The 21826-nt window shown below is 43.5% G+C and overlaps 1 protein-coding gene across 1 annotated transcript in view; it reads right to left on the reverse strand.

The window, feature by feature from the left end:
* Window positions 1–488: 488 nt before the first annotated feature.
* rrp15 (ribosomal RNA processing 15 homolog) overlaps window positions 489–21826 on the reverse strand; it is a 90447-nt gene continuing 69109 nt past the window's right edge. Inside the window, exons 3-5 of the mRNA XM_049583212.1 lie at window positions 19990–20087; window positions 19712–19901; window positions 489–843 (exon numbers count right to left, since the gene is read on the reverse strand). Coding sequence (XP_049439169.1) covers window positions 694–843; window positions 19712–19901; window positions 19990–20087 — 438 coding nt within the window. The 3' untranslated portion in view covers window positions 489–693. The remainder of the gene's footprint in view (window positions 844–19711; window positions 19902–19989; window positions 20088–21826) is intronic.

Below are 21826 nucleotides of genomic sequence, written 5' to 3' on the forward strand. Positions count from 1 at the left end.
ATGAGACTACAGACCGTCATCATCACGTCATTACAGCCTTGCTGTGGTAGTGACACTTTAGTTGTGCCACTGCAGTGTAGATTGTTTATAGCCTAATGTTAGCTCTTTACTTCTGGCAGTTGCATTTTGGTTATCATAAAAGCAGTGCTCATCTGTGCAGATTATCTTGTTGAACAAAACATGTAAGTGTCATAAAAGTCATGGAATAAGTCAAAACTATTGAACATGTTGGAAAAGTCATGAAATTTTGCTGTGTATAATTAAATTGTTAAAATAACCCGTGAAAAACCATCCACATTATGTAGCATGACAGCAAATTCAGCTGTAGGTGTTGATGTTACGTAGTTCTAAAATATTTTTATGTGTACAAATTTTTGTTTAACATCATGTACATTTCGTTATTTTCTCCCTGTTTTTGAGTCACCCTTCATTTATGCCATCTAGCTGAAACTATATTTGAAGCGGATATGTTAAAAAAAGCAAATGGGGCAAGAAAAAAAATCTTTATTATGGGTCCTTGATAAGTCATGGAAAAGGTTGGAAATTGTATGGGGATACATAGCTTATTTTCTGCAATAATCCCAAATCCAATGGAAAACTCCCATTGGCTTTTTGACAAGGGAACCATGGTGACGTTAATTTATGTGTTGGCCTACAGAAAAACAGCACCCTCTGAGCACTCTATGGATGGTGTCAGTCTGAGTCACTTTCCTCCTCCCCGACTGCTGTATGTGTATGGGCGTCCTCTCTGTCACTGTCTTTGTCCCAGTCTTTCATGGTGGCTCCCATCATGAAGTCATCTGTGAGGACGCTCCAGGCAGGATTCTCCTCTGCTGCTGCAGCCTACACACACACACACACACACACACACACACACACACACACACACACTCAGTGCCAGCTTCTAGCTCTGCTTCATGTCTCATCAATGCTTTCATGAGGCAACAGTGACACCATGAGAGCACTGAGTGAAATCACAGTTTGTTGGAAGGAGACATGAAAAGGTGATGTATTAACTCATTCTGCAAAATAAAACAGCAACATTTGTTTTCTTTCTCACTGGTTTGATACACAACATAATTGAACACAGGATGCATTATAAGTTAGACCGCAGCTGCACAGTGAAACAGCAGCAAAGGCCCAGAGCGGAGATTATTTAAGAAATCAAGCCCTATTGTTTTTGTGCTGGTTTATTTTTTCTTTATCTTTTCAGGGTTTCCCACACTCATTTATTTGTGGTGGGCCACCACGATTAAACATCCACCACCATATTCTGATTTTCTATTTTTGGAGCTGGACTGTACAGTAAGTGCACCGTAAGAATATATTTATCATTTGATTATAATTTGCTCTACATGGGGACGGATTGGGACACAAATTCAGCCCGGTACATTCAGGCGCACCGGGCCACACACTGGCCCACACACCGGCCGTTTCTATCTATAATCCTCGATATACTTATACACACTACACAAACGCTGTCCTCAGAATCAACTGCATAAGAAAATCAGCAGTTATTATTTAATTCCAGACTACAACATAAATGCAATAATGAATTAGCCACAAATGGCTATGTGCTTATATTCAACTTAAAATAAGAGCACATGACTCTATCCTAATGTATCTAATTTTATGCACAATATAATTGTCTGCTGTGCACTGTCCAGCCCTGCTCTTGTATTACATAAGTCCAATTTATATCTCCATGGCTCACAGCCATGAACTAAGGAGGTATAAATGGGCAATGGGCCCTATAGTCAACGTTTAGTCAACTTATTGCAACAAAAAAAATCCCACTTAATACTACTAAAAAGGTTTTCCTCTGGCTAAAATATAATGCATAGTAGGCTATGCCTTCACATTGCACCTGCCATATTTCTGGTCTCATCCTCCTCATCACGACTGGGGTTAGTCTGTCCCTCAGCTTCATTGTCCTTGGGACTGGGAGCACCACCTAACCTTAATCGCATGCATCCACAGGAAAAAAGCAAGCATATATTTTCTTTTAGTCCAGGTTTAAATTATACTGACTTAATGCAATACCTAGTAGGCTAGTTGGCCTCTTGAACCGGACACCTAGAAGAAATACATAATTTGCCAAAGCCAATCTTGCACATTACAAACTCACTAACGTTAGCTAATGTTAATATAATGTTAAGATAGTGCTGTCCCAAAATTTACAGAAATGATTCCTCAGCCTTTAATTTAATACCATGTCCTTCAGTAACAGGTTTCCGGTACCGACTTTAACCTCTCTTGAATTGATCATCTTGTCGATAGCGCCGTAGCCTTGCTGCGAACAACACTCGGCTCCGTAGCACTTCTTAAAAAGAATTTAACAAAGCAAAGAAAGTTCTCTCCTTGGTATAACTCCCAAACCCGTAAGTTAAAACAAATATCGCGAAAATTTGAATGGAATTGGCAATTGACCGAACTGGAAGAATCTAGTCTAATCTGGGCAGACAGTCTTAATACGTATAATAGGGGCCTCCGCAATACCAGAGCAAACTATTACTCATCTTTAATAGAAGAAAACAACAACCACAGGTTTCTTTTCAGCACTGTAGCCAGGCTGACTGAGAGTCACAGCTCTATGGAGCCTTGTATTCCTTTAGCCCTTAGCAGCAAGTTTTTTCCACGCAACCCTTTCTTGTTTTACCGGCTTCATCCATGTTTTTTGCGTAACGGCCAAACTAGCCTGGTCTGCCATGAGTAATGACTGATGACTGCGGCCGAGCCAATCAGATTTCAAGAAAAATGAGGGCCTCTTTCGTATTCAAAGAGGTTGCTCTTATCTCCACCTTCAAGCATCAAAACATAAGATTGACATGTACGTTCCCTATGAACATCTCACAGCAAACAAACAACATGGGAGGGACGCGCATTGCAGTACTGACAGCTGGCAACTAGCTTGACATTCACTCGTCTTTATTTCCCCCTTTCTTTCTTTGACCACTGGGCCGGTCCCACCGGCCCACACCGGACCACTTGGTGACCGGCTCATCGGGATTCGTCCCGAACGTCTCGATGGCCAATCTGCCATTGGCTCTAGAGAGGGAGCAGCAGAACAGCAGGCGCAGTGAAAGAGAAACTTAACCGTTTGACACAGTAGATCATGCCATCTTTTTGCTTGTATTTATTTATATTGACATTTTGCATCTTGCATCTTGCATTTTTTGGTCCTCTTATTACCATAACTCTACCTTCGTTTTGTCTGGCTTATGTTTGGTAGGACTGTTTGGCTCTCTGTTGTTATATTGCCTTCTGGGTATCCCATTTGTGAGAATCCCTCAACTGTCACTTCCGGCGCTGCACTGCAGCAACGAGTGCCTGCAGTGCGTCTGAAATGTTTGTTTATAGTTCGTCTCTGCGTTTTTCTCGTCACACAAACCCCGACCTCCACATCGTTATCGTGTGGTCTGTGCTAAGTAAGGGGCGATCTGACAGAAGGCGAGCAAGATAACAACGGTGCTTTTGTTCATCTTCTTGGCAATCTCCCTGTTGCTGCCGACTGCCATTCATTCACTGAATATAGGAGGCTACGCACCAGGCAAGACTGCCGCCACAACAAATGGGATTCTACTTTACACCCGGCACCAACTTTGGCAACTAAGAGACTTGCACAGCTGCAATTTCCCAGTCGATCTGCCTGAGGAGTGTAAAAGGAAAACTAAAACATCGAGGAGGAAAAGAGGCCGGCGCAGAGGAGTAGAGTATGCGCATGGTGGACCAAGCCACCTCTACCTACAGTCATTTTGGCCAACATCCGAAATTTGGACAAGTGTTTCTCACTGTTGTATATATTCATCCCCGCGCCAGGGTTGCGGTGAATAGGATATACAATACAGTGGCTAAACTAGAAAACATCGCCACTGATACGCCAAAGTTTATTCTTGGAGATTTCAATGGGTGCTCCATTAAAAGCGTACTGCCCAACTACCATCAATATGTCAAGTGCCCGACAAGGAGGGAGAATACACTTGATCTATGTTTTGGAAACATGAAATACGCTTACAAGGGCTACCCAAAACTACTGCTCGGGGACTCGGACCACAACGTAATCCAGCTCGCCCCGCAGTATTAGAAGCTCAAGTCCAGCAAACTGGATATAACGACAATCAAAAAATGGAGTGATGAGTCTGTTGAATGCCTTAAAGGCTGTTTTGACTATACTATGTGGGACACTTTCTTAGACCCCAGTGAGAACCTGGAAGAATTAAGTTCAGTGGTGACTGACTACATTCGGTTATTTGTGGACTGCGTAATTCCAGATAAAACCTTTAAGGTATTTCAAATGACAAACCTTGGGTCAATAAAGAATTAAAATTAGCACTGAAAAGGAAAAAGAGGGCTTTTGAACAGGTGTACATGTTTAAAATGAAAGCTATTTAAAAGGGTAAGACAGATAAATGACTAAACAGAAATACAAACTACAGATTGAGGTGAAAATGAGGGGAAATGATTTCAAGCATGCATGGCAGACGATGTATACAATGATAGGAAAGGAAGAGAAGAAGAAACACAAGTACAAATGGGGATGATCAATCCTTTGCAAATGATTAAATTAAATGTATTTTATGCAAGATTTGATACAACAGACTTCTCCTTAGAACGTAATGTCATTAGACAGAAACTACAACATGGCACTCCCCCAATTGTAACAGCTGATGAGGTGTGTAGAATTTTTAATAAAATTGACTCCAAAAAAGCAGCTGGCCCTGATCAAATGAGAGGAAGGGTTCTGAAGGAGTGTAGCGAACAACTAAGCCCTATTTTTGGGCAGCTTTTTCAAAAGTCCTTAGACACACACTACATTCCTAAGGCCTGGAAATCCTCGCTTATAGTACCAGTGCCAAAAGTGGCAAAACCATCTGTTTTAAATGATTATCGTCCAGTAGCCCTTACATAAATTATAATGAAGAGTCTAGAGAGGATTGTTCTGAAACATGTTCTGAGTGATGTGCAATTTAATATTGACCCCTTACAATTTGCCTGTTGAAATAAGTGGAGCACAGATGACGCCCCACTGTACATGCTCCATAATGTCTACTACCACTTAGACAAGCCTAAACGATATGCTCAGGTTCCATTTATAGATTTTTCCACTACAGGATTTTTACACTATCAGGCCCCACATTATGATGGAAAGACTGTTGCATTTAGGTGTAAATGCAAACATGATCAGATGGGTCCTTCCTTACTGAGAGAGTGCAGTGTGTTAGGGTAGAGACAGAGCTTCATTTAGCTCTATCCTCCCCTATTATAACTAATACTGGAGCCCCACAGGGGAGCGTGATCTCACCAGTATTATTTACCCTCTACACAAACAAGTGCTACATGGGCTCGTCCCCCTGTAGGCCCACTACCCGCAGAGGGATCCAGAAGGGTTCGGTGCAATGTGGATTGGGCAGCAGACCGAGGCGGGGGCCTTGGCGGTCCGATCCTCGGTTACAGAAGTTGGCTCTTGGGACATGGAATGTCACCTCTCTGGCGGGGAAGGAGCCGGAGCTTGTGGAAGAGGTTGAGCGCTACCGGCTAGATATAGTCGGCCTCACCTCGACACATAGTTCTGGAACCCTAGTCCTTGAGAGGGGTTGGACTCTCTCCTTCGCTGGAGTTGCTCCGGGTGAGAGGCGGAGGGCCGGGGTGGGCTTCCTGATAGCCCCCAGACTCTCTGCCTGTACGTTGGGGTTTACCCCGGTAGACGAAAGGGTTGCTTCCCTGCGCCTTCGGGTCGGGGAACGGGTCCTTACTGTTGTCTGTGCTTATGCACCGAACAACAGTTCAGAGTACCCACCCTTTTTGGAGTCCCTGGGACGGGTGCTGGACAGTGCCCTGACCGGGGACTCCATTGTTCTGCTGGGGGACTTCAATGCTCATGTGGGCAATGACAGCGGGACCTGGAGGGGCGTGATTGGGAGGAACGGCCTGCCCGATCTGAACCCGAGTGGTGTTCAGTTATTGGACTTCTGCGCGGGTCGCAGTTTGGCCATAACTAACACCATGTTCAAACATAAGGATGTCCATCGGTGCACGTGGCACCAGGACAGCCTAGGTCGCAGGTCAATGATCGACTTTGTAGTCGTGTCATTTGACCTGCGGCCATATGTTCTGGACACTCGGGTGAAGAGAGGAGCAGAGCTGTCAACTGATCACCACCTGGTGGTGAGTTGGATCAGATGGTGGGGAAAGACGCCGCACAGGCCTGGCAGGCCCAAACGAACAGTGAGGGTCTGCTGGGAATGCCCGGCGGAAGAACTTGTCCAGATGATCTTCAACTCCCACCTCCGGGAGAGCTTCGACCGCGTCCCGAGGGCGGAGGGGGACATTGAGTCCGAATGGGCCTTGTTCCGCTCTGCCATTGTCGAGGCGGCGGTTGTGAGCTGGGGCCGCAAGGCCGCTGGGGCCAGTTGCGGCAGTAATCCGTCAGCCGTCAGGCTGAAGAAGGAGGCCTACAGGGCATGGTTGGTCTGTGGGTCTCCGGAAGCAGCTGACGGGTACCGGCGGGCCAAGCGGAGCGCAGCGGTGGCAGTCGTTGAGGCAAAAACTCGGGCGTGGGAGGAGTTTGGTGAGGCCATGGAGGAAGACTATCGATCGGCTTCAAAGAGGTTCTGGCAAACCGTCTGGTGCCTCAGGGGGGGAAGGCGGCAACTTGCTCACACTGTTTACAGTGGGGGCGGGGAGCTGCTGACGTCAACTGGGGACATTGTCGGGCGGTGGAAGGAATACTTTGAGGAGCTCCTCAATCCCACCAACACGTATTCCAGTGAGGAAACAGAGACGGGGTCTCGGGGTCGTCCAATCTCTGGGGCAGAAGTTGCTGAGGTAGTGAAACAACTCCGAGGCGGCGGAGCCCCGGGGGTGGATGAGATTCGTCCTGGATATCTCAAGGCTCTGGATGTTGTAGGGCTGTCCTGGCTGACACGCCTCTGCAACATTGCGTGGACATCGGGGGCAGTGCCTCTGGAGTGGCAGACTGGGGTGGTGGTCCCCATTTTCAAGAAAGGGGACCAGAGGGTGTGTTCCAACTACAGGGGGATCACACTCCTCAGCCTACCCGATAAGGTTTACTCCAGGGTGCTGGAGAAGAGGGTCCGGTCGATAGTTGAACCTTGGATTGAGGAGGAGCAATGTGGTTTTCGTCCCGGACGCGGAACCGTGGACCAGCTCTTTACCCTCGCCAGGGTGCTGGAGGGGGCATGGGAGTTTGCCCAACCAGTCCACATGTGTTTTGTGGATTTGGAGAAGGCTTACGACCGTGTCCCCAGGGGCATCCTGTGGGGGCGTTCCGGGAGTATGGGGTTGGTGGCCCCTTGCTAAGGGCCATCCAGTCCCTGTATCAAAGGAGCATGAGTCTGGTTCGCGTGGCTGGCAGTAAGTCGGACCTGTTCCCGGTGAGGGTTGGACTCCACCAGGGCTGCCCTTTGTCACCGGTTCTGTTCATAACTTTTATGGACAGAATTTCTAGGCGCAGCCAAGTAGTGGAGGGTGTCAGGTTCGGTGACGGGAGGATCTCGTCCCTGCTTTTTGCGGATGACGTGGTCCTCCTAGCTCCATTGAACAGTGACCTCCAGCTCTCGCTGGGGCGGTTCGCAGCCGAGTGTGAAGCGGCTGGGATGAGAATCAGCACCTCCAAGTCTGAGGCCATGGTCGTCAGCCGGAAAAGGGTGGATTGCCCATTCCGGGTCAGGGGGGAGGTCCTGCCTCAGGTGAGGGAGTTTAAGTATCTTGGGGTCTTGTTCACGAGTCAGGGTAGGATGGAGCGGGAGATTGACAGGCGGATTGGGGCGGCATCAGCAGTGATGCAGGCGCTTAACCAGTCCATTGTGGTGAAGAGGGAGCTTAGCCAGAAAGCGAAGCTCTCGATTTACCGGTCAATCTACGTTCCAATCCTCACCTATGGTCACGAGCTCTGGGTAGTGACCGAAAGAATGAGATCGCGAGTGCAAGCGGCCGAAATGAGTTTCCTCCGCAAGGTGGCTGGGCTCAGCCTTAGGGATAGGGTGAGGAGCTCAGACATCCGGGAGGGACTCGGAGTAGAGCCGCTGCTCCTCCACATCGAGAGGAGCCAGTTGAGGTGGTTCGGGCATCTGGTAAGGATGCCTTCCGGACGCCTCCCTTGGGAGGTGTTTCGGGCATGTCCAACCGGGAGGAGACCTCGGGGCCGCCCCAGAACACGTGGAGGGATTACACCACCTGGCTGGCCTGGGAACGCCTCGGGGTTCCTGCGGAAGAGCTGACGGAAGTGGCTGGGGAGAGGACTGTCTGGGCTTCTTTGCTGAGGCTGCTGCCCCCGCGACCCGGACCCGGATAAGCGGAGGACGACGACGACGACGACGACGACAAACAAGTGCAAAAGCAACACACCTGAGAATGTCACAATCAAATTTGCTGATGATACAGCAATAGTGGGATTAATACTGGATAATGATGAGACCCACTCTAGGGCCTGGGCAGACCAGTTTGCAGACTGGTGCAGGTCCAGCTGTCTTCTTTTAAACACAAAGAAGACAAAGGAAATTAAAGCTGCCATGAGTGATGAACGGGCCCTCGCACCTTCACGCAGCTTGAGGGTGCTGGCAGGACGCAGGCTAATGCATCAGTTGTGATGTTCCTATACATGAAATATAGACCACAGCATGTGAATGTCAAGTAAATAAAAAAATAAGTGTCTGAAAAGATGTACTTCCTGTCACCGCTAGGTGGCGCTGTACTCGTCACTAAATATTGACATACAGACCTGTTCAGGGTGGGACTGCCATCCATCCTGTGAAGTCTGGGGAAGATTGGACCATGAATGCTGGAGTTACAAACCACTTCCTGTTTTTGGCGACACATGGAAGTTAAACGCCTTGTCATGGTCACACAGTTTCATGAAATCTCAAGCTTCAAATAAGGTTTCTTCTTCAAGGTCTTTGGGGTGGGACAGACCAAGGTTTGAAGTCGATCGCATAAAATCTCTAGGACAAGTTCGTTAATTACCAAGACCAGGAAATGGCCAAAAATGCACAAAAGTGGCACAAGTAAATTCAAAATGGTGGACTTCCTGTTGGGTTTGGAGCATGGTTTTTTTTGTAGGTCCTAGAGTGTTACAGAGGCCTACCAAGTTTCATACAAGCAGGTCAAATCAGCTTCTGGGGCTGCTTAATTGAAATTTTCTAGGGGGTGCTGTTGAGCCATCTTGGCACATTAAAGCACAAAAATCACATCGGACAACACAAATTGGGAACTCTGATGTGTGTGCCATGATTGTTGAGTTTTCAAGCATCCCTTGTCCCTTCAAAACAACATTGTGTTTGATGGCGAAAAATGCGGTGCCAAGGTGACAGCGTTTGATGAAAACTCAAGAGCTTCATTTTTGAGTATCATCAAGGTGTTAGGACTTTTATCAGCAAATCTGAAGTGGGTCTGATTAAGCTGCTAGAAGAAGGACATCATAGAATGAACAAAGTAACTTTCTGTTGCAAGTAGGCGGCGCTATGACGGTGATTCAAAATTTCTCTGTAGATGTGTTCAGTGCGGGACTATCATCAATCCTGTGAGGTTTTGGGAAGATTGGACCATGTATGCTGGAGTTATAAACTACTTCCTGTTTAGTGGCAAGACCCCTAACTTTGACACGATCCCACAGACACACGCATTGACGAAAACTCAAGCTTTTGATAACTTTTCATCTTCAAGGTCTTGGGGTGGGACAGACCCAGGTTTGAAATCGATCGGATGAAATCTCTAGGATTAGTTCGTTCATTTAGGATGGGCCCTCGCAGTCCACGCGCATCGGGGCATGCTGCCATCGGGGGCCATGCACCTAGATGTCTTGTCAGCTGTAATAAATTAAAAAATAAACGTTATCTCTTACTTACATTTCCAGCATACAGGTAGGCACCCAACCCACGTATGTATTTTTTACAAAAAGTAGAAGCTGAGCGCCACCTATTGGCCGATTTGCACCGAATTTTGCACAAACCCTCATCGGGCCATGGAACACAATTAGCAAAAGTGTTGTGGTAATCGGACTGTATTTGGTCAAGATATGAAAGACTGTTTTGAAAACAATGTGCAGGAATTTGTTTTTTGGATGATCAAAAAACTTTTTGTCAGGAGGGTCCACAGATGCTACATGCAAAGTTTGGTGCAAATCGGTCAAATTGCCTAGGAAGAGTTCGAAAAAGTACGTTTTTAATTTGTCGCAATTTAGCGAATGGAAAATTACCGCGGAAGTGGGCGTGGCTTACACCAAATAATTCAGCTGAATTCAGAGAACATGTAAATAGAAGGTTTAACAATGTGCGACATATTATGTGGGAGCTATTAGCCAAAAACGCTTTTGCATTGAAAATAGCGCCACCTGCTGGTCATTGATGTGTGAGTTACAGGGGCCAGTCTATACCACCCCTATCAATTTTATTTCCATGAGTGTTATGGTGTTGGCACAGTGCCAAATATTAAATTAGACGACCACCAGAGCGCCACCTAGTGGCGGATCGGTAACTCCTTTGTCAGATATCCTCAGGAAGGCATTGACAATAATAATACCAAGTTTCATGTTAATCCGCCCAACCAATGTTGAGATATAAAATACTTCAATTTAAAGAGCGCCACCTGGTGGTCATCGCCTGACATTTTGCACAGAGCCTCAGGGGCTCATGGGCAAGTAGTAAACTGAGTTTCATGTCATTCGAACACACCAATGTGGAGATATGCAACACTTCCTGTTTTGTACCAAATCTGCAGGAAGCTGCTATTTCATAACTTCAGTATTAATAATAATAATAATAATAATAATACATTTTATTTGAAAGCGCCTTTCAGGACACCCAAGGTCACTGTACAGAAAATATAAAAACAAAGATATAAAATACAAGATAAAAGACAACAAACAATAAAAAAGGAGGGGGGACCGTGTGAAGCAGTTTAGAGAGAGTAAGCAAGTCTGAACAGATGAGTTTTGAGTTTAGATTTGAAGATGGGCAGGGTGGCAGAGTTACGGAGGTCAGGTGGCAGTGAGTTCCAGAGTTGGGGAGCAGAGCGGCTGAAAGCTCTGCTCCCCATAGAGCTAAGGCGGGCAGCGGGTACAGTGAGATGGAGGGAGGAGGAAGATCTGAGGGCACGGGATGGGGTGACAACGCGCAGGAGGTCAGAGAGGATTCTTGATTATTCTTTGGAATATCAAAATTCCTTTACTAAATTTTTGTCAGAAGAGTCCACAGATGCTATGTGCAAAGTTTTGTGCAAATCGGTGAAATTGAGGAGTTCGAAAAAGTATATTTGCGACATTTTGCGAATTTGCAGAAAAAAAACGTGAGGCGGAAATGGGCGTGGCCTGTATCATGAGATTCAGCACAATTCAGTGAACACGTGGATACAAGGTTTTTGAATGTGCCACAAAGTATATGGAAGTTATGACCCAAAACGCACTGTCCTTGATTATAGTTTTTCCAGAGAAATGCGTCTGCTTGCATACGCGTTCCCCAGGCCCCGCAGGCTTGGACCCCTAATAATAAAAATCTGAACAAATACAATAGATTTCCCAGCACCGCTGGTCCTGGGAAACGTGTCTGCTTGCATACGCATTCCCCAGGCCCCATGGGCTTGGACCCCTAGTAAACGGAGCAGTTTGAATAGGACCTTCGCCCGGCCTTCGGTCGGTGCTCGGGCCCAAATAATAATAATAAAAATAAAATTCCTTGCATTTCAATAGGGTCCTCGCTAGGAATGGGCGATATGTTATCGTCTGTGATGTACCATCAAAAAATTTCCGCACGGTAAGAATTTTTCATCTCGCGATAAAAACGATAAATTTCCAATGATGACGTATGCTTGATGAAGTATGCGCGACGCACTCGCAGCCCAACTTCCGACGGAAGGCGGAGTGAACACGCCGGACAGTGAGGAGCTCGTTCCTAAACGAGCCTCAGTTTGTGCCTCATACAGATCTGCTGGTAAAGTTAACTTAGCATTAGCAAGTGTGATAAAAGACGGCAGAGAGGCGATGTTGTGCAAATAAACCAAAGATTTATTAATTTTCTGTAGCAGAAAACACATGGGCTGATAACAAATGTGTTACCTAACTATGCTCAAGCTTTACAAGCTATTCAGGGCTGCCGACGATAACATTAACATGACAAACAGCAAGGCTATGGCTAACAAATTAACATACTGACACTCCTCAGACAGACAGACACATACACACACACACACACACACATACGGAACAGCCTCTCAGTCCTTAGCCGCAAACATTAGCTCATGTACAAAACAGGTACCACACAAAAACTTTTACAAAAAGGGTCATAATGTGCTTCTAGTGACTGTCAAATCACCAGTGAAAGTTGTTTACACTGTGGACACGGAGATCAGCCATTTGTGCCTGCTCTCATGGGACAAAGATCCTCTGATAGAAAGATGGTTCACTCTGCTCTGCCGCCAGGAACAAACTGGGAGGCAAAGATCTTCTCTGAGGAAGAGGGTTCACTTTGCTGCAGAGTTCACAAAATGTTTGTTTTGTTTTGTTTTTTTCTTTTATTAAATTGAACACACATTGAAGAACATATCAGATCCTATAGAGAATTAATACATATAATACTATACAATAAACATTGTCAAATTAAATGAAGGAAGAGGATTTTTTTTTTAAGTCGAATAAAATATTGGGGATTTATGTAAAAATATACATAGAGACATATAAATAATTCTATAATTAAAGATATGTAGACTATGTTAGGTGAATACTCCTGTCAAATGCATGATGTTGAAACATTTAATTTTGATCTTCCTTAGTCCATTTAGACTTTATTGTATCATAACAATAACAATGAATATTATGAATTGTTCACATTTTAATTTAATTTTAATAACATTTATCACACAGCATTTTGTGGAAAAGTCAAATGTTCAATTTACAGTTTTAATAAACTCAGTACTGTTTTTCAACACATATATTGTTTTGTCTTCATTCAATGTAATTAGCACATATTGTTATTGTGCCATTGGTTTTGGCCTTGGTGCCCCACATTTTGGCCGTGATGACCCAATAAATTTGTATTTATCAAAGGCCAAAGTGGCCTTGCCCTAAAAATGACTTAATTCCAGGCCTGTAACACCACCAATTTGTTCCATTGATTTCATAAGCTAAGTTATTTTTGCTGTTTGCACTGTTTTGCCACTGCCTCTGTGCCAAAAAGTTTGAATAAATGTTGAATCTGTTCTCACATTTCAGACTTGTTTGATTGGTGTCACTCACAACAGTTTTGCAGTACAGATGTACTACTTAAACTTAATTGGTGTAGTTTAGTAGCCTTTAGTATTATTTTAGGGCTCAGACTGAGTGTGGTGATAGATTTATAGTCAAAAAGATAAGGCTGAATTGTTGTTGTTTTTTGTCGTCACTCGTTATCGCAATAAATACCAGAAATTATTGTGATAAATTTTTTAGTCCATATCGCCCATGCCTAGTCCTCGCACCGCTAAGTGCTCGGGTCCTAATAATAAAAAATCCTTGCATTTCAATAGGGTCCTCGCACCGCTAGGTGCTCAGGCCTTAATAAATCCTTGCATTTCAATAGGGTCCTTGCACCACTAGGGGCTCAGGCCCTAATAATAATAAACAGCGCAATTTCAATAGATTCCTACAGATGACTTGCAGTCATCGCTCGGACCCTAATAATAATAAACAGCGCGATTTCATTAGGGTCCTACACAGATGACTTGCAGTCGTCGCTCGGGCCCAATAATAAACAGCGCGATTTCAATAGGGTCCTACACGGACGACTTGCAGTTGTCGCTCAGGCCCTGATAAACAGTGCGATTTCAATAGGGTCCTACGGACAACTTGCAGTCATCGTTCGGACCCTAATAATAATAATAAACAGCGCGATTTCAATACGGTCCTACGGACGACTTGCAGTCGTCGCTCGGACCCTAATAAACAGCGCGATTTCAATAGGGTCCTCCGGGGATGACTTGCAGTCATCACTCAGGCCCTAATAATGATTCCTTCACATTTTGGCCGTGATGCCCCAATAAATTTGTATAATAATGATAATTCCTTCAGTTTCAATAGGGCCTTAGGTCGTTGCTCGGGCCCTAAAACTAACTGACTTTAGAACTGGGAGCTACACCCACCAGCATGTTATTAATGGAGAAAATATTGAGGTTGTGGCTGATTATAAATACTTAGGAACAATAATTGACGACAAGTGGACATGGACCTGTATTACTGACACTATCTATAAAAAGGGGCTGCAGAGACTGTACTTTATGCAGAAGCTAAGACAATTTAGAGTGGATAGAGACATGATGTCACTTTTCTATCACTCCTTTGTCGAGAGCATTTCATTTTTCTGTTCTGTTGTCTGATATTTCTCATCGTCAGTAATAAATGAAAATAAATTAAACAGGATAGTTAACATGGCCAGCAAGATTGCTGGTCAACCACTAAATAGCATGGCCATGACTGGTGAAATGAGGGTGGTCAAGAAAGGACAAGCTATTAGTGAAGATATGTCATACCCCCTACACCAGGCATATGAGTTGTTGCCATCAGACAGGAGGTTCAGGCTGTCTTCTTTCAAAATACGTAGAGCCTGCAGGTCATTCATTCCTACCAGTATAGCACAAGAATTGAACAAGAATTTGAATGTAAATGGATCACACAATACTGCACTTTAATAGCACTCTGCACTTTCTCTCAACTAAATGTCACAATATGCACAACTGCACTTCACTATTCTACTTATGATGTGTAGAGGGGTCTATGTCGTTTGTCCTGGTCTTGGGGGAGAAGGTGGGTTGGGGGGTGGAAACTGTTGTCTATCCTGTCTTGTCTAGTAGTAAGCTGTCTTTCTTTTGTCTAGTCCCTTTTGTCTAGTATCTGTATCAGATGTACTGTATGGCGCAGAACAAGTTTCCATAAGGACAAATAAATAAATATCTATCTATTTCTGCTTTTAATTTGCTTGTCAAAGCAACATGTAAACTCAGTTTTTAAAGGTGCTATATTAATAAGGTTATTATTGTTATTATTATCATTATTATAAATTATCCATCCCATGACTCAAAACTCCATAAACTGTGGCTGAGGGGGAAAAAAAAAGCCCTGCAATGACTTCTGAATTAAGAGGGGAGACGCAAACTGATACAAGGACACTGTCAAAAAAGGAAAAAGAAAAGTTGCCTCCATACCCTGTCGTCATCTACCACCATACATAATTCCTGTTTCCACCGAGCAGTACGGTACGGTACAGTTCACAGTTCACTTTTAATAATGAGTGGATCTTAAAGCATTTACATATATTAATTTCGGCTGGGTTATGTGAACTGCATATACTCTAATCCCCACTTGGAGAAAAACAAAACAAAACAAAACAAAAAAAAACAGTATTGAGAAGCATCGTTCCTGTGGGCTCTGGCAACACTAAACCCCGGAGCTTGCCTTAGAGGTACTAAATTTTCTGTGGATCGGACCAAGATTATGCAAATCTGGTTTATATCTAATTGTGTTTTTAAGATATAATGTGGTGAAGGAATGAGTCTTAAAAACCCAGAAATAAGTTAGCATCTTAGTGCTCCAGGTTCCCTCATCTTGAGTCAGTGGGTATTTTGATAGCGTTTTTGGTTAGATGCCTGGAATAAGATCTGCGGTTAACACAAGCTTCTGTAAATACCCCGCTGTGAATTTTGAAGCTTTTAGGTGTCTTAAAGAAAAAAAAAGGCAGCTGCTTAATGCATGGCTAAATAAGATTACAAAATGTCACCACACTGAACACAGCTTCACAGTGTCGTTGTGGTGGCAGGTGTAGTTCGTTTATAGCCTAACATTAGCTTTTTACTTCTGATGATTGAATTTAGGCTTCAAAAATCATAAAGTGGTGTTCACTTTTGAAGATGATCTTGCTGAACAAAACATGTAAGTATCATAAACATTTGTTTCCTACAGAACTCATTTTCTGCAGTAATTCAAAATCCAGTGGATGTTGGATCCACTGGATTTTGAATTACTGCAGAAAATGAGTTCTGCCATTGGCTTTTTGTTGAGGGAACCGTCATCATAAGGGCCCACAAAAACCTTTATCCCTGCAGCGCTCTTTTGTTCAGTTAACATTAAAATGGTGTGGCTCAGCACATAAATAGACCTAAAACCTAGAAATAAACAGACCTAAGACCTGAAACCTTCAGGATGTGTTGACGTAAGTACCTGAAACATACCCTGAGAGGTTCATTCAAATCGACTGAAACAAAACTGAACAAAAATCAGACAATAAATCTTAAGTTGTTTCTCCAATCATTACAAAATAATGGCCTAATGAAGTGCCCTCCCGGGTTTATAATAGTGCACCTCATATCCTTAAATTTTTGTGGAAACAGCTAAGAATAGTTTGGGAGAAACAAATTATCCCAAGAGCATGGCGTAGGGCAGGGGGTGTCCTCATTCCTAAGGAGAAGGAGTCTGTGGACCTTAGGCAATTATGGATGATTTCTCTCTTGAATGTAGAGGGGAAGATTTTCTTTAGTGCAGTAGTGCAGAGACTAGCTAGCTACTTAGAAAGGACTACCAGGTTTTGCAGGGTGTTCAGAGCATACTAGCGTAATCTGGCACCAGATTCAGGCAGCGAAGATTAAAAAAAGGGACCTGCATGTAATATTTTTAGATCTTGCAAATGCGTTTGGTTCAGTGCCACATAGCCTCATTTGGAGTGCGTTTGACTACTTCAAAGTGCCACAGGTAGTTGTTAACTGAGTGAAAGCATATTTTCAGGATATTAGGTTGTGTCCAAGTGCGGCAGGTTTCACAACAGGTTGGCAGAGGCTAGAAATAGGTATTATGGCAGGGTGTACGATTTCTCCATTAGCATTTACTATGGCGATGGAAGTAATCATCAGGGTTTCCAAGTGGGTGGTAGGTGGGGAGAGATGACAGAACGGGGTGCATCTTCCACCAGTTAGGGCTTACATGGATGACATGACGCTGGTGACCACAACAATGCCATGTACAAAGAGGCTACTAGAGAGGGTAAATAAGAACCTCAAGTGGGCCAGCATGAAGTTCAAGCCTAGTAAGCCTAGAAGCATCTCAATACATAGAGTGAAGTTAAGTGATAGGAATTTTGTCATAGATGATGAGGAAATCCCAACAATCAAGGAAAAGTCAGTAAAGAGCTTAGTTAGGTGGTACAATGTGGAGTTGAATGATGGGGAACAGGTGGTCAAATTTAAAAAAGATGTGGCTGAAGGACTGGGAACTTCCAGGAAAGTTGAAGTTATGGTGTTTGCAGTTTGGGCTATATCCTAAGTTAATGTGGCACTGTCAATTTATGAAATTCCAATATCCATTGTGGAGAAAATAAAAAGGTTGGTTAGCTCCTATATTAGGAAGTGATTCAGTGCTCCTAGGTGCGTAAGTAGTGTTGCATTTTACAGAAAAGGGATACTTCAGCTGCCAGTATCTAGTTTAAGAGAGGAATTTAAATATACCAAGGTCAGGACAGAGCTGTTGTTATCCGGGAGTAAGGATGTGGTAGTTAAGAGTGTGGTTCCAAATCCAACCAAGAGGAGGAAATGGAACCCAAGATAGGCAAGGGTTAGGGTTTCCTATTTCCCTAGCTGATTGGTTCTTGCCATAATATGAATTTCAACAGTTGTCCAATAGGGCTGTCGGCTGTGTATTAACCTGACTTCTGCACAACACAACTGATGGTCCCAACCCCATTGATAAAGCAAGAAATTCCACTAAGTAACCCTGATAAGGCACACCTGTGAAGTGGAAACCATTTCAGGTGACTACCTCTTGAAGCTCATGGAGAGAATGCCAAGAGTGTGCAAAGCAGTAATCAGAGCAAAGGGTGGCTATTTTGAAGAAACTAGAATATAAAACATGTTTTCAGTTATTTCACCTTTTTTTGTTAAGTACATAACATGTGTTCATTCATAGTTTTGATGCCTTCAGTGAGAATCTACAATGTAAACAGTCATGAAAATAAAGAAAACGCATTGAATGAGAAGGTGTGTCCAAACTTTTGGCCTGTACTGTATATATAATGTGTGTATAATGTCTCTCGATGCAGCGGCTCCACCACACCACTACATGGCGCACAAGTTGAGTTTAAATCGTTATACCTTTTCAGTGTTGAGCAGTGTTAGAAGAAGAATATGCCGACTTAAAGTAGCGCACAACAACAAGGTTAAAGTTTAATAGAGCATAGGAAACGTGTCTGTAAGTACAAATGTATTGCTCTGAGTTTATTTGCTTATGTTATGTAGAGTTGCTCACTTGCACTTAATTGTCATTGTAATGCCTTTGTGGCACCGATGCTAATTTCTGTTAGCGCGTCTATGAAGATTTCCATTATATGTTATCATTATGCTAGCGGACCATGCGCTAATTGTTTTCCCACATTTGTAGCACTAATGCCGGCTATATTTTGAGTTAACTTCTGTCTTCTTTTTATTAAGTAAAGGAGCTCCAGGTCATGTTCATTTGATGACGATTAGTCTAAATCTTTTTTTTTTTTTTGCTGTGGCTCACAAAGCAGTCTGCATCTCTTCAAGTCTGTGGTGCTGCATGTAGAAGCTTCAGTGTTGATTGGCTATCACTTGTGCTGTGTAACCAACCAGTGTAACCAATCAGTGGGTGCTGTAGGCAGGACACTGTTAAGGCTCATTTATGCTCCCTTTACATAGGAAAATGTATACGTCCGTTTCAAACAATGTTACTGTCACTGCCCACATACTTCCATGCGCCCTTTACGTTGGCACGGATGTTAACCAATATATTCACCAGGAGGCAGCCCAGCGTCAAAAGTTTATGACAAAAACAAACATGACGACTGTGGAGGAGATACTGATAATGTACCTCTTGCATAAAAGACAAAAACAGAGGCAGCGTTGTCGGAGGCGGTGGTTGGTGAGGCCGTTAAATACATCGCGACTGGAGGACGGAGAATTCTTTTCTCTAGTACTGCCGATGAGAGAAACTGAATTGTTATTTCTTCTTCGTGTCTCACTAGAGCTACGTATCGGGTAGTGACAGCAACACTACCCCCACGGTTCCCGGTGGTACTGCTCCGTTTGGCCCGTATCCGTAAGCTTTACGGAAATGTGCAGAAATACGGACAAAATGAACGCAGAGCACGGACAGAAGGCTCCATCCGTATCCGGATCCGTATTTAACGTTGAGCATAAATGAGCCCTTACACAGCCAAGAGTGAGGACTTGAGGCATAGAGACAGCTGTATCAGAGCCAGAGGAACGCGTTTTAAAATAAATGTATTGTATTGGTTATCGGTGAAAAAAACAGCCTAAAATAAATAGAAAAATATCGATTCTGGGGAGAAAATCGATTTTTAGAATCGTATGAGAAAAAAAATTGCGATTAATATAAAAATTGATTTTTTTTCCCACCCCTAATGAATAGCATTACAGATAAAAGGAAAATGTGGTTTTGATTTTGGGGTGAACTTTCTCTAAAAACATTAAATATATAATTCATCAAACTGTCATTTTACTTTATCCTCTTATTAACACTCTCTCATCTCTCCGTGAGACTCGACAGGATATAGAAAACTAATAGATGGATGGGTGTTATCATTATTATTATTATTATTATTATTATTACACTAATATGTATTGTGATAAAGCAATCACTCCATTTTTGGGGGGATACATGGTACCTCGAAAAGAAAACAGACAGAACATTAGACACAACTAAACTTACAACAATTTTTTCAGTCTTGCCAGTGACTCCGCTCCCTCCCTCTGTGCTTCTTAGAACATTGATGAAGTCTTTTTTAGAGACAGATGAAAGAAGCTTGGCCTTCTTCCTCTCTGAGCCACCAATGTCCTTCACCCTGTTATCGATTGTTTTCTGGTGTTTCCTCACAGCATTGAACAGCTGCACCACCCCTCTGAAGAGAAAGATACACACTCGGATAAGAAATGAAACTTGTTTCCGGAAAGTGTTCAACAGAGCCTCACAGAAAAATGTATAGACACCTGGTAGCAGTTTTCTGTAGAGCTCTTTCAGTCTCACGGTCCTTCACTACATCAGGTTTTTCCCGGCACATCGTCTCCCACACACGCTTCTTGTCAACCTGATGGACACAGGTACAAAATCAGTTCTTACATTTAGATCCTTAAACTTTCCATACTGGAGAACATCAAGTAAAAACCATCTGTCAGCAATTATTTCTGCAGTGTTCCTACAAGCAATTTGTACATTATTTCCACATGTTAAATTTCATGTCTTTATTGAGCAGCTTTTCAGACTCTCTAGTGACATAAATAAGCCCCTGCTACTGTGACCTCTGCAAGTGCAGTTTGTTGAGTACTCATTACATTGCAAGGTTCTCAGAATGGTTGCAAACATTAAATTTGTGATCAATCAATTTTATTTATAAAGCCCAGTATCACAAATCACAATTTGCCTCACAGGGCTTTACAGCATACAATATCCCTCTGTCCTTAGGACCCTCGCAGCGGATAAGGAAAAACTCCCCAAAAAAACCCTTTAACAGGGAAAAAAATGGTAGAAACCTCAGGAAGAGCAACTGAGGAAGGATTCCTCTTCCAGCATGGACGTGCAATAGATGTCGCAAAGAACGATCAACATGATAAATTAACAGCAATCAGTATGACACAATGAGACACAGAGATAGACAGAGACAGAGAGATGCTGGACAGACGGTAATGACAGTAGCTTACAACAACATTAATTAAAGTAATAATATTATAATTCTAATTACGGCTATTGTGGTACAATATGTTGAAAGTATTAATATCTGATAGTATACATACAGTCGTGGAAAAAAGTTTTCGGACACCCCATGCATTTGTGAATTATTGCATTAAGAATCACTCTAAGGTCTTCAAGTGCAATTTCTTTTAGTACAGTCACAGCCAAAATACTAAATAAATCTTAAAAAAGCCATTAAAAACTTAAAAATGATTGGTTCCATAAAAATACATAAGAAATTTTGAGTATTGGGTCATTTTGGTACCAGTGATGAAGGTCGTTCTTTTTATTAAAAGACACAGTTTTTGTTGCCAAGCTTCGCATCTACATAAAGCCAGCACATTTTAAAGTTCTTCAGACACAAAAATGGCTACAACAAGGAACCTAACGCAGGAAACACGCCTGAAGATAAAGATTCTCAGCCAGGAAGGGTACAGCTGCCGCCAGATAGCCAGGAAGTGCAGATGCAGTCCTTCAGCAGTTGGATACACTCTGCAGAAATACAGACAAACCAAGATCCGGGCGTCCAAGGGTTTCTTCAGCAAGAAATGACTGCATCCTGATCCGCATGTGCAGGCAAAACCGCTGAATGACATCACAGGAGCTTCAGCAGCAGTGGTCAAACCAAACTGGTGTCCAGTGTTCCACCTGCACTGTACGTGGCCGACTTTTAGATCATGGTTTAAGGTCCTACAAGGCTATCAAGAAGCCCCTGATCAATGAGAGACAGAGGTTAGCCTGGCGTCGTTGGGCCCAGGCACACAAGAACTGGACAGCCAGGAACTGGAAGAAGATTTTGTGGTCAGATGAGTCCAGTTTTCAGCTTTATCTTCCTCCTACTAATGTGAGGGTACGCAGAAGGCCAGGCAAAGCATTATCTCCAGCATGTACAGTACCTACTGTCAAGCATGGTGGAGGCAGTATCATGGTTTGGGGATGCATGAGTGCTGCTGGTGTTGGTCATCTCACTGTCTGTGATGGCACATTGAACTCTACCAAGTATTGTACCATTCTCAAACCCACATGCTCCCTTCTGCGCATGCACTGTTCTGTCGAGGTAAAAACTGGATGTTTCAACAAGATAATGCCCCTTGCCAC

This window comes from Epinephelus fuscoguttatus, linkage group LG8 (assembly GCF_011397635.1).
Source record: "Epinephelus fuscoguttatus linkage group LG8, E.fuscoguttatus.final_Chr_v1".
NCBI lineage: Eukaryota > Metazoa > Chordata > Actinopteri > Perciformes > Serranidae > Epinephelus > Epinephelus fuscoguttatus.